This window comes from Microtus ochrogaster, chromosome 6, assembly GCF_000317375.1.
Source record: "Microtus ochrogaster isolate Prairie Vole_2 chromosome 6, MicOch1.0, whole genome shotgun sequence".
In the NCBI taxonomy this organism is placed as follows: domain Eukaryota; kingdom Metazoa; phylum Chordata; class Mammalia; order Rodentia; family Cricetidae; genus Microtus; species Microtus ochrogaster.
Window position 1 is genome coordinate 10,761,174 of NC_022013.1, and position 13,083 is coordinate 10,774,256.

Consider the following 13,083-nt stretch of genomic DNA (forward strand, 5'->3'; position numbering starts at 1 on the left):
CACACTTGCTGCTAAGCAGTCCTTTGACATCCACCATCTCTGTCTTAGGGATGTTTTCCAAACGGAAGACATGTTTTACGAACTCTGCTTCACCTGAGACCAAAAACTGTCCCCTGGGAGCAGCTCTGTGTTTGTTGCTGTGTGTCCCCATCTCACTGATTAACTCAAAGGAGAAAAAACTAAAACAAACAAACAAGCAAAGCCCCACGCAGTTTCGGACAATCTGCTCTTGGATCCATGGCCCTGCAATGGCGTGTCCTGTCAGTCTACCCGGTTCACCAAGATGATGGACTTGAAGCTCTGGGAAGCCATAGTCTGTCCTTGAGAAAGCAATGGAAGAATCCAGTCCAGCATGGAGGTTGGAGTGAGGAGAGAGTAAAGCGAATATCAACAAAAGGAAAGAAAGATACAGTTATGTTAGCTGCTGTGAGTTTAATTCCAGACTCTCATATCTGAGAAGATAAAATGTAAGATGGCAGGATTTAAAACTATAAATTCTTGGAGGCATATAAGAGGACTTGATTGGTGAAACACCGTGCAAGCTTGAGGCCATGGGCTTGGACCCCCAGAACCCATGTAAAAAGCCGGGCATGATGGTTTGCTGTGGTATTCCCAAGGTTGATGAGGTGGAGACACGAGCGAGGATTGTCTTGCTTGCCAGCCAACCTCGCCAAATCTGCAAGCCCCCGCTGTCTTAAAAAACAAGGTGAGGGGCTGTGGAGGTAACTCAGGAGACAAATGTTTGTTCTGCAACCATGAGGACCAACTGTGGGATGACCACACCCCAGAACCCATGTGAATGCCTGGTAGGCTTGGTGGCCTGCCAGTAATCCCAGCACCCAGAAAGTGGTGGTAAAGGATCCCCAGGGCAAGCCATCTAGGTGAATAATGATCAGGCTCTGGGTTCAGTGAGAGATCGCCTCAGATAGTAACACTACAGGGTTGCAAAGATGGCTCAGCAGTTAGGAGCACTTGCCACTCCAGCAGAGGACCCAAGTCCAGTTACCCATGTTGGGTAGCTAACAATCACTTTTAACTCCAGCTCCAGGGGACCCAACACCCGTTTCTGGCCTCCCCAGGAAGCTGCACTCATGTGATAAGGCTCCTATGTAGAAATGAATGCATACACATAAACAAAAACAAAATAAATTTTTAAAAAGAAAAAATTGTGGAGAGTAATTAAGGAAAATACCCAACATCAACCTCAGGCCTCCCTCCACACACATATACAAGGTATGCACTCACACACATATGAGCACACAGAAACACATGTGTTCACACTACATGCACATGCAAAGAAAAGAAATGAAAATAAGGTAGAGAGCTACTGAAGAGGACACTCAGTGGAGAACTCTGGCTTCTACATGCACCATACTTGTATACACACACACGCACACACACACACGTGCACACACATGCACACACGTGCGCTCACACACACGTCTAAATGCAAAAGACAGTGAAAAGATTCAGCATCATCCTACTCTTCACATCCCATAATGCCATTACTTGCCTGACAACTTGAGTATACAAATGAGTACTTTTGGTAGCAGGGCAATCATTTAGTGCATACAGTGAAAAACAAGAAGGAAACCCACCGTCATTTGATATGGGGTTACCCTCTGTATGCTATGTTTTACTGCCATTGGTTGATAAAGAAGCTGCTTTGGGCCAATGGTTTAACAGAATACAGCCAGACTGGAGAAGATATAGAGAGAGAGTAGACAGAGTCAATGAGAAGCCATGTAGCTGCTGCGGGAGACAGATGCCAGACGCTGGATGAAACCTTACCAGCAGGCCATAACCACACGATAATACACACATTAATAGAAATGGGTTAATTTAAGATATAAGAGCTAGCCAATAAGAAGCGTGAGCTAATGGGCCACGCAATGTTGTAATACTACAGTTTCTGTGTGATTATTTTAGGTCTGGGCCGCTGGGAAAAGACCAAGTGGCCTCTGCCTACAGTCATTTGACGAGTTCAGAACATGGAGCGTCATCGTCAAACATTGGTTGGCATGACTATATGCCCAGCAGTCTGCTTACCTCTGAGGATGCAAAGGGGAATGGGATATGACTTCCACTCTTGGGGTTCTTGGTCTTCAGTGGGTACAGAAAGGTCAGTGGCCAGAGTGTGTAGTGTGTATGGGCTTTGAGGGAGGAGGTGCTGGATGGAGGATGGGGGTGGGCATGGGACAGCAGGAAAGGACAAGGCTTAACCTGAGTGCTGAGGCAAGAGTAGTGTGTCCAGATGGAGAGGTGCTCATTGTGCAGGGCCTCCAGGTGGGGACCAAAGCTTGAGTGGGATGCTCTAAGTACATAGAAGTGAGGTGGATGGACAGATGGACGGGCAGACAGAGGGATGGATGGATGGATGGATGAGTGGGTGGATGGATAACTGCAGCTGAAGCTCATTGGGTAACATCAACAAAGCAAGGGGACAAGGACGTCTGCAACCTGTGATAAGAAGGATCCTACGAGGCTGAGAAGATGCAGCATGAAGGAGCACGCAGAGGCAGATGGGAGGCAGGAGGATGGGAGCAGCAGAAGCTATGGGGCCAGAGTCAGGATGGAGCCCAAGCAGCACCGCATGCCTGCAGGAAGCTGTGCTCCTGTGTCCTCTGCCCAGGTCAGCAGGGTGTGAGCCTCCTGACTATATGTCTCCATGGCTGTGTCTTTTCTCTCTCTCAGATGGTGTGCTGTCAGGACTTGAATGGGTCACCAAGGTTCTCATGTTGGAAACTCAACTCAGTTCCCAGTGTAATCATGTTAAAAAGGGGAGCTCTGGACAGGAGATGAAGGTAACAGGGCAGCACCCATAAATGGATGAATGCTATTATCAAGATACATATTAATACAGTTGTTATATAATAATATCATCATATAATATAATTATTATATTACACAATGTATGATTATATATAAATTAAATATATAATAGAACAAAATAATATATTAATATAATATAACTAACCCACAAGATATTTTATGTATATATGTATGTATGTATGTATGTATGTATGTATCTTGTGGCTTTATTATCCTTGGAGTAGACTATAAATAAAGGGATTCTTGATCTCTCACACATGCACATACACACACACGCATACACACATGCAAGCACACAGAGAGTCTCTTGTCCTTCTGCCTTCTATGATGACATGAGGATGTTGCTTGAAGGCCCTAGTTAGAAACATCTCCTCAGTATTGGATTTTTCATTCTATGAAACTGTACTAAATAACTCTGTGAGCTGGAGAGATCGCCCCACTGGTAAAGTGCTTGCCACCCAGGCCTGAGGACCAGAGTTTGATTGCAAGAGCCTGTGTTAATAAACCAGACATGGCTATATGCTCTTGTGATTTCAGCCCTGGAGAAAACGACACGGGTGGACGCCAGGGTCTCACTGGCCCACCACCAAACCTAATCAGCAATTACAAGGCAGGGAGCACTTGATGAATGACACCTAAAGTGTCATTCATACACACACTTTAGGTGTCATTCATACACACACAAATCTCCGCAAACATAAACATACACATGCACACAGAGAAATCCCAGCCATGACTGACAGTGCACTTGAACTTTAAGGATATTATAAGCCAATCATAGAATAAAAAATTCTGTATAATCTCACTGCTATAGAATCAAAACAAGTCAGATGTGTAGAAAACACTTGCCCAGGATGAGTGAGGCTCTGAGTCAATTCCCAGCACACACACACTCCAAAAGATAAACAGATAAAATCCAGAAAAAAATTGTGATTACATGAAGCCGGAGATGGAGGACAGGGGGAGAGATACTAAGAGAGCTGATTTCAAGAGTTCTTCACACTCACACACATACACTCACACACTCACACACACATAAACACACACACAGGGGGTAGGAGCTCTACGGAAGGACTGACATAAATTTGCTTAACTTTGGCAATCATTTTATAATGTACATCAACGCATCGAGTCCCCTTAAACACACGTGACTTTTAATTGTGTGTGCATGTGAAACTTCCGCTGTCATGCTCAAGAATACCATCTACTCCTTTATACAAGGTCTCTCATTGGCTTGAGACTCACTAATTAGACTAGACTCTTCTCCCGTCTCCGTCTCCCTAGTGCTGAGTTTATAATCATGGGTGGACCACCATGCTTGGTGCTTTGACATGGTTATAGAGATGGAACTCAGGTTCTCATAATTTCCAGGCAACATTTACCAACTAAGCCATTCCATCCTGAGCCAAAAACACATACAATTTAAAATATATTTTTTTCCAAAAATGTCTGGCAATTATGGCTAAATGGAGGCCGCTGATAAGCCCGATTCTGTGGGCGTTGAGGAGTCAGGCTGCAGCAGGACAATCAAGAATGGCGAGCATAAGCCCAGACACAGATTCCAAGAAGCTGGCCACCAGGGGGCAGAGCTGGGACCGGGACTGAAGAGTCAAGACTTTTACCAGCCCTCAAGGGACTGACCGAGGGGGCAGCTAAAGATAGGGAAACAAACGCTCCAAGTGACCTCAGTTCTCAGTGGATGCTGAAGAAACCAGACATAGAAGCAGGGCTGGGACAGACCTCAGTGGTGGGTCACACAAGATTTTGTCACCCGGGGAAGAAAGTTCCTGAGGTGTGAGATGGTGCTGGGTTCGGATCTAGAATATTCCCCAAAGGCCTGTGTGTTAGAGGCTGTTCCTATCTTGGTGCTATTTGGCAGGATAGTAAAAGATAGGCCAGTGGGGGTTGTCTTAGTTTTGCTTCTGTTGCTATAATAAAATACTCTGACAAAAACAAATGCAGGGAGAAAGGGATAATTCTAGCTCACGGTTCCGTGAGACCGTCAGTCACGGCAGCAAGAGTCTGAGAGAGCTGGTCACATGACACTCATGTCTAGTGAAAACACCAATGAACGCATGCAGCTAATGCCCTGCTTCTTCTCTAGTCCCATACTGGGAGAAGGGCGACTCCCTCAACATCCTTCCACCTTAATTGACACGATCCGAATAATCTCCGGAGATAGGCCCATAGCCAACTCAATCTAGACCACAAAATGGTACTCCATCCCCAGAGATGCAAAGCTAACCGTCCCAAGGTGTACCTTTGCAGGGGATTGTGGGGTCCCAGTCCCTTCCTGTCTTATTTTGCTCTTTGTGAACTTGCGCCCTGATGCTGGCCTCATCGCAGTTCAGAGCAATAGGCTAATTCACAGTGCACTGAATCTGAAACTGAGCCCAAATCAGCCTTTCTCTTCAGAAGCTGATCGTCCCATGTATGTGTTTTAGTGACAAAAAGCTGAACAGCACAAGTAGGCAAGGTATACAAACTAGGTATGACAAGAGGCGGTACCCCTACCCCTCCTCAAATAGTGGCGTAAATTGAATGTTTATGTCTCCCCCAAATTCCCACACTGAAGCCCTCACACCCAGCGTGAGTGTTTGGAGATTGAGCTGTCCAGAATGTAAGGGACGGCAGTAAGGTTTCGAGGGTAGAGGCTGGACGCTAAAGGATCCATGTTCTTGTAAGAGACAATATCCACCAGGCATGGTCCCTGGAAAGGTCACATGAGGTCAGAGTAGCCACCTAGAAGCCAGGAAGACTGCGGCTCCAGAACTGGGGAAAGGGAAAGGAAGCCTTTGTTGTTTGTGCTGGTCAGTCTGCAGAGTCTGTAAGTGTGTGTGTGTGTGTGTGTGTGTGTGTGTGTGTGTACCAGAGATCAACCTGCTGTATTACTAGTCTTCACACGCTGTCTACATTTTTTTGTTTTGTTTTGTTTTTCTTTATTTCTTTTGTTTTGTTTTGTTTTGAGGCAGGGTCTCTCACTGGCTTGAAACTTAACAAGCAGGCTAGGCTGACTGTCCAGGGAGCCCTAAGGGACTCCAGTCTCCACCTTTCCACAGCTGGGATCATAAGAAGGAGTCATTACATCTGACTTTTTAAAACACGGGGATCTAGGAGTCAAACTCAGGCAAGCACTTCCCCACCAGAGCCACCTCCCAGCTCTAGGATAGGATTTTGTTAGGGCAATGTGTCTGACCTAGATGAATAGCACAGAAGGGCGCAGAAGGTTCACTGTAGATACACCCTCCAGGAAGCTACAGCTCAGAGGAAGTCTGTGAAGGTAGTCTTGACTCTCTGGAAATGACAGGAGAATGCATCAGCTAGAAGGGAGAGTGTAAATCAGGAGGCCAAGAATTCAAAGAGATCACATGAGAGTGCCTCTGAAGGCTGTGGGTGGGGGCTCCAGATAGAGTCCTTGAGGTTAACTGAGGTTATGGAGCTAGGATCTGATGCTCACAGACTCATGTTCCTATAAGGGGCAGAGCAGGATGGTCTGGGCTGCAGGCACGGCTGAGCAGGTCTGTCTGTTCCCCTTAGAGTTCATCTGTCGGAGTGGTCTGTTGAGGCCAGCAGCCCCAGGATATTCTCATTTTTTCACGTCCTCCCAATGCTACACAGTCTTGTATTTATTATAAGCAAGGAGATAGGATCTGAGTGTTGTGGGTTTACCTTGGGCTGCCAGGTACCCTGGAGTCTGGTGAAGGTCAGTGTCCTTGACAGAAGAGAGACTGGGTCCAGGTAAGAGACATGGAAAGGGATCACCACATCGTCAGAACTCCAGCCCTGGAAAGTCACCTTTCAGACCAGCAGGGATGCTAGGAAGACAGTTCAACTTCCTCTGTCAAGCTCCAAAGTTGGAGAATTTCCATTTTGGAGCCATCATCTGAGAAGGGGGTGGGCAAGAAGGAGGAAATGCAGACGCAGGACAGTGAAGACAAAGAACGCATTCTCTGCAGTCTTTATCTGGCTTGGGACTAGGTTTTGATTATGTATTAGTTAGCATTACACTGCTATGACGAAGAAGTACCAGACAAAATCAACTAAGGAGGCTACGTTTATTTTATTGACTTAGAGTTTCACCTGGGCCCAGTTGTTTTGGGTCTGTGGCAGCAGAGTGAATCATGGTGACAGCATGTGGTAGAAGACACTGCTCACTTCAGGGTAGCCAGGAAACAGAGAGAGGTAGAGAAAGGGCCAGGGTTGCAATATCTCCTAAGTTCCTCGTATCAGTCTCTAAATTGTTCTGTGGACTGGGCATCAAGGCTTCCATACACCTTTGGAGAGTATGCAAGATCTAAACTCTAGGGCTGGGGCGATGGCTCAGTTGGTAAAGTGAACGCATTCTAAGCACAAGGATTTGAGTTCAGTTCCCCAGAACCCAGATAGGACCAATGGGAGCGAATAGAAGATTAATCCACACGCCCATGAACGCCTGATTTTTGACAAAAAAAGCAAAAACATACAAAATGGAAAAAAGAAAGCATATTTAATAAATGGTGCTGGCATAACTTGATATCAACATGTAAAAGAATTAAATAATCCATATCTAACACCATGCACAAAACTCAAGTCCAAATGGACCAAAGACCTCAACATAAAGCCAGCCACACTGAACCTCATAGAAGAGAAAGTGGGAAGTACACTTGGACGCATTGGCACAGGAGACCACTTCCTAAATATAACCCCAGTAACACAGATACTGAGAGAAACAATTAATAAATGGAACTTCCTGAAACTGAAAAGCTTCTGTAAAGCGAAGGACATGGTCCACAAGACAAAACGACAGCCTACAGAATAGAAAAAGTTCTTCACCAACCCCACATCAGACAGAGGTATGATCTTCAAAATATACAAAGAATTCAAGAAATTGGTCACCTAAAGAACAAATAACCCAATAAAATAATGGAGTACAGACCTAAACAGAGAACTCTCAACAGAAAAATCTAAAATGGCTGAAAGACACTTGAGGAAATATTCAACATCCTTAGTCATCAGAGAAATGCAAATCAAAACAATTCTGAGATTCCATCTGACACCTATAAGAATGGCCAAGATCAAAAACACTGATGACAACTTATGTTGGAGAGGTTGTGGGGTAAAGGAAACACTCCTGCATTGCTGGTGGGAGTACAAGCTGGTACAGCCCCTTTGGATGTCAGTGTGATGATTTCTCAGAAAATTAGGAAACGACCTTCCTCAAGACCCATCAATAACACTTTTGGGTATATATCCAAAGGATGCTCAATCGTGCCACAAGTACATGTGCTCAACTATGTTCATAGCAGCATTGTTTGTCATAGCCAGAACCTGGAAACAACCTAAATGCCCCTCGACTGAAAAATGGATAAGAAAAATGTGGTACATTTACACAATGGAGTACTACACAGCCAAAAAAATAATGACATTTTGAAATTTGCAGGCAAATAGATGGATCTAGAAAACATCATTTTGAGTGAGGTAACCCAGACACAGAAAGACAATTATCACATGTACTCACTCATAGGTGGTTTTTAAACATGAAGCAAACAAAACCAGCTTACAAATCACAATCCCAGAGAACCTAGACAACAATGAGGACCCTTAGAGAAATATACATGAATCTAATCTACATGGGAAGTAGTAAAAAACAAGATCTCCTGAGTAAACTGGGGACCATGGGAGAGGGTTGGAGGGGAGGGGAGAGGATGGGAGGGGAGCAGAGAAAAATGTCGAGCTCAATAAAATCAATTTTAAAAAAGCCAGGCACGGTGACACAGACTTAAACTTTCAGGGCTTGAAAAGAGAGACAGGTGGGTCCCTGGGGGTTTTGAGCCACTCGGTCTAGCCAAACCAGCAAGTTTGAAAACCCAGTGAGAGACCGTGTTCCCCAAAACCAAGATAGACAGGGTCCTGAGGGAGGACAGCTAAGGTTGCCCTGGCCTCCACACACAAATTCACACACAGACAGGACCAAAACCTAGCAGCTTGTTTCCACCACTGCACTCAGTTTCCCTATCTTCACTCTCAGCGCCTCCAACCCAACACGCAGCAAACACTCACTCTGAGTCCTGTTGATGCACCCCTCGGGAACACAGCAGCCCTAAGACAGTAGCTGTCCCAGAAACACGGCAGCCCTAAGACTACAGCTGTCACACAGAGGCAACTTCCCTCCTTGCAGTCCTGGAGCACTTGGTGTCTGCAGACAGTCTGTTGTTGCAGTTTTGCAGAGGTTTCCCCTCTAGATGCTGCTGGAACTCATACAATACACAGAGCTGCTACGTCTGGTCCATTATGTCAAAAAGTCCAGGTTGGCCTGGGGATGTGGCTCAGCTGATAGAGTGCTTCCTGGTATGCCCGAAGGAAGCCCTGGGTTCTAATCCCGCCTCCCCCAGGCCCTGCACAGCATAAATTTGGTATGGCGGCACACATCTGTACTCAGTATATAGAGGGGGAGGATCAGAAGTTCAAGATCACCCTTAATTACATAGCTGGAAGCCATCCAGGACCACATGGGAATTGTCTCAGAAGGAAATTGTGTCAAAGCTCAGAAATCCTGCTTGAATCATGAAACACAAAGCTCGCAAAAGCCAGAAGTTACAGAAGCCTGCCATAAGGCAGTGTTTCCCGGCATGCCAGGGCATTCGTGCACATGAATGCACGGGGAACTGCGGCTGCCTAGACAAAGCGAGCCAGGCAATACATCAGCATGGACAAGGAGGGAACTGGAGACGCCACCTCTTGCTGAGGAGCTACCGGCAGTCAACTCTGATATGGGGCTAGGGGTCAGGGATGTGGACCCCGGCAGGTTCCTCAATCCCCTTGGATTGCCACATACACATGAGTATCTGGGCAGCACAAATGGGGTTGGGGGTAAATTTGGGAAGGGGTAGGGATGGATTTGGGAGGAGTTAGGAGAATAAGTAGGGGGTGAATCAGGTCAAAATACACTGATAAAATATTACAATAAGAAAAAACAGAACTAATACAAAGGGCACAATAATTTTAAAAAGTTGTTTTTAACATGTATGGGTATTTTGTCTGAATGTACGTCTGTGCACCATATGCATGCCTGGTGATTCTAATCTGTGGCAGGTTCACATTAAAACCAACCAAGCTAACCAGTACTGGGAAGTGGAGACAGGAACATCCCTGGGGCTCATTGACCAGTCAGCCTAACTTACTGGGTGAATCCCAGCCCAGTGAGAGACCTTGCCTCAAAAAACAAGGAGGGCAGCACGTGAGGAATAAAAGACCAAAGTTTTTCTCTGGCTTCCACGTCCACACACATGCACCCCCCCACACACACACACACAAGCTACACACAAAAGATACTCTCCTGTGGATGCTGAAGTCATTTCCATCCACAGACTGAATTCCCTCTTACACTGGGCAGCGGGTCCTAAGGATAAAGGTGAACGAGCCGAGGTGTTCAAGGTACAACATGTGTCTGGTGGAACAGTGGGAGGGGGGTTGTTATTGCAGGAGCTGTATGGAGCAAGGCAGTATAGGCAAGGCCCTGTGCTCAGTGCCTTTTTATGGGAAAAGCAAAATAAAATGCGGTCCACTTCAGCGGTCATTACTTTTCAGCTTCTGCTTGCAAAGGACACTTCTGCCGCCTCCCCTGAAGGAAAGGGCAGAGAAGGGAGGCGGGAGCAAGTACTTCAGCCTCAGTGGTCTCTTTGGAAGGGGCCTATGATGTCCCTTTGAGAGAAATCCAAAAGGAAGAAAGAAATTCAAGATCCAGCATCTGACCATCCGGAGTCCAACAAGCAAAAAGAAAAGTTGAAGATTTGAACCAAGCAAAGCCTCTGTTTCCCCATCTGTTGAATTCTGAGATAACCCGGAGCATTCCTTCCAGAACCCACCCCCCAAAAAAGTAAGCTACTTCTGCTCCTTCTTCACAGATGCCTCAGGAAACGGGAAACTAAGTCACTGACCTAGACGGGAGTCTCAGGAGCTATGATTCCCTGTGGTTTCTTAGGACGCAGATCTTGGGGGAGGGGTGACATTTTGCCGAGCTTGTTGGGAGGAATAACTCCGGAGTCCTTAACCCAGCAGCCTTGAACTTCTTCCCAGTTCTTTCCATCCTGCCAGTCTCAACTCAGCCTGTCTCTCCTGAAGATATCCCAGGGGAAGCCGCCCAGAGTTCCCAGGAGTTTCTATGGGAAAGAGACGCAAACCATCCCCTGGCTTCTCTCTGCTCCAACTTTCTCCTTCTCCTGCCCCGAGTTTGTTGTGCCCCGCGCTGCTCCCAGGAGCCCACAGGCACAGACTTTTGAAAAGCCAGTCCCTCCAGGCGGAGAGGGGGCTGAAGACACGACACTTGGGATTAAGAATGGTCCCGCCACGGACACTAAATCTGTACGCACAACTTTCTCAAATTTCCCATCTGCAACTCGGAGCGTGCTAGCTAGCCTGAAGAACTGGAGTCCTAACTCTTTTCCTGACGTGGGTCAAGCCTCTCCCGCCCCTTTTCTGAGCCTTGGTCTCCTTGCTTTTAAAGCCTGAGATCCCCGGGTCTAAAAGGGGAAGAGGGGGTTCTGATGAAGCGCTAGAGAGCAAGTGTCTAGCATATTTGATATCCTGGGGCTGCTGCAGAATCTTCTCCTGGAAAGAAGCTACTCAGTGGGCGGGAGGGGATGAGTGAAGGGCAAGGGGACCGAGCCAAGATCTGCCTCACCTCGGACGCAGGGTTCAGGAAGGTTTTTGTCTTTGGAGAATGGAATTCCGAAGGGGGATGCCGAAGGGCACTCCGACAGAGTGAACGATATTATTGCTGCGGGAAGGGAGATCGGCTGCTCCCCATAAGTTCTAAGACCCAGTAGAGCAAGGAGGGCTGGTCCCTCTGGTCGGCGTCCTGGAGGGGTGCGGTACTCACAGTGTAAGCTGCTCTGGCGAGCAGCAGCAGCAGAAGCAGTGACCGTGGTCCCCACGATGACAGCCGGGACCTCATAGTTCCTGACATGCTCCGCCGATTATTTTTCCGCCTTTGCATTCTGGCCACTCGGGAGCTCGGTGTCTATTTCGGTGACCCCCCCCCCCCTTAGCGTCCTACTCGGTGTCCAGGACCATGGGCGACCCCAAAGCCCAAAGAAACCATAGCTGAGTCTGTCCAATCTGATCAGATCCACAGGCAGGCTAGGGACTGCTGCTCCCTGAAGGAGAGTAGCTAACCTGCCTGTGCCTATTGATAAGGACTGGACGCTGCTCACTGCTCACGACTCCACCCGCTGGGAATAGTAGGGAGGGGATGGGGAAGCACGGGGCTGGCAGAGAGGAGAGAAGGGGGAGGGACCCCAGCCACTAGCCGGGAGGCAGCTACAACCTCCTGCCTTCCCCTCCAATTCAGAAAGTACTCTCTCTGGAGTCTAAGGATCTAAGTCTTGCGTCTCGAGCAGTGACAAGGTAGACAACACTTTTATTTATTTATTTATTTATTTATTTATTTATTTATTTATTTATTTATTTATTTATTTATTTATTTTTGAATCCTCTATTGAGGATTGAGACCTGGTCTCACTATACAGCCCAGGCTGGCTTTGAACTCACAAACTTCCTGCCTCAGTTTCCCCAGTACAGGGATTACAGATGTGGGTCCGCATACCTGGTCTAGGTCATCAACTAACACTTCTCAGGTTGACATTTAAACAAACTGAGTCAATGTCTACTGCGTCCCAAAGGACAATTTGAAGTGACATAAAATCTCTAGTTATTCAGCATCCACTACTGCAACAAACCAAGCAACTAATCCACGCATAAAGAGAAAAAGCTTGATTTGCTCATAATCTGGAGGGTTCTGGTCTGTGACTGGCTGCCCCATGGCTTTGAGCCTGTGCCGGAGCAGCCCACCACGCTCAGAGTGTTGAGAGGGCATAGTGGAGCTAAACTTCCTGGCTGATGAGCCCTGGGGACAGAGAGAACGAGGTCAGGGTCCAGTAGTCTCCTCTGAGATCCCATCCGTTAGGACCAAAGACCTTTCGCTAACGTCACCTTCCCTAGTTCTACCCCAGGGACAAAAGCTTTAGCCCAGGGCCCCTTGGGCAACATTTGACAACCCAAACTGTTAAGGATATTTTTTTTTTTGAGGTAGAATCTCAGGTCCATCCTGGCCCCAAACTCATTAAGTAGCTGAAAATGATCTTGAACTTCTGACCACCCTGTCTCTACCTCCTGAATCCTAGGACTATGACCACATGTCACTCAATGACACCCACACACCCAGTATATGTGGTACTGGATCAAACTCTGGCTTCTAGAACGCTAGGCAAGCAT

General features: G+C 47.0%; 1 protein-coding gene across 1 annotated transcript in view; it reads right to left on the minus strand.

Annotated features, from left to right (window-relative positions):
• Positions 1–11,948, minus strand: part of Sctr (secretin receptor) — a 51,321-nt gene extending 39,373 nt beyond the window's left edge. Inside the window, exon 1 of the mRNA XM_026779864.1 lies at positions 11,690–11,948. Coding sequence (XP_026635665.1) covers positions 11,690–11,806 — 117 coding nt within the window. The 5' untranslated portion in view covers positions 11,807–11,948. The remainder of the gene's footprint in view (positions 1–11,689) is intronic.
• Between the last annotated feature and the right edge of the window lie 1,135 nt (positions 11,949–13,083).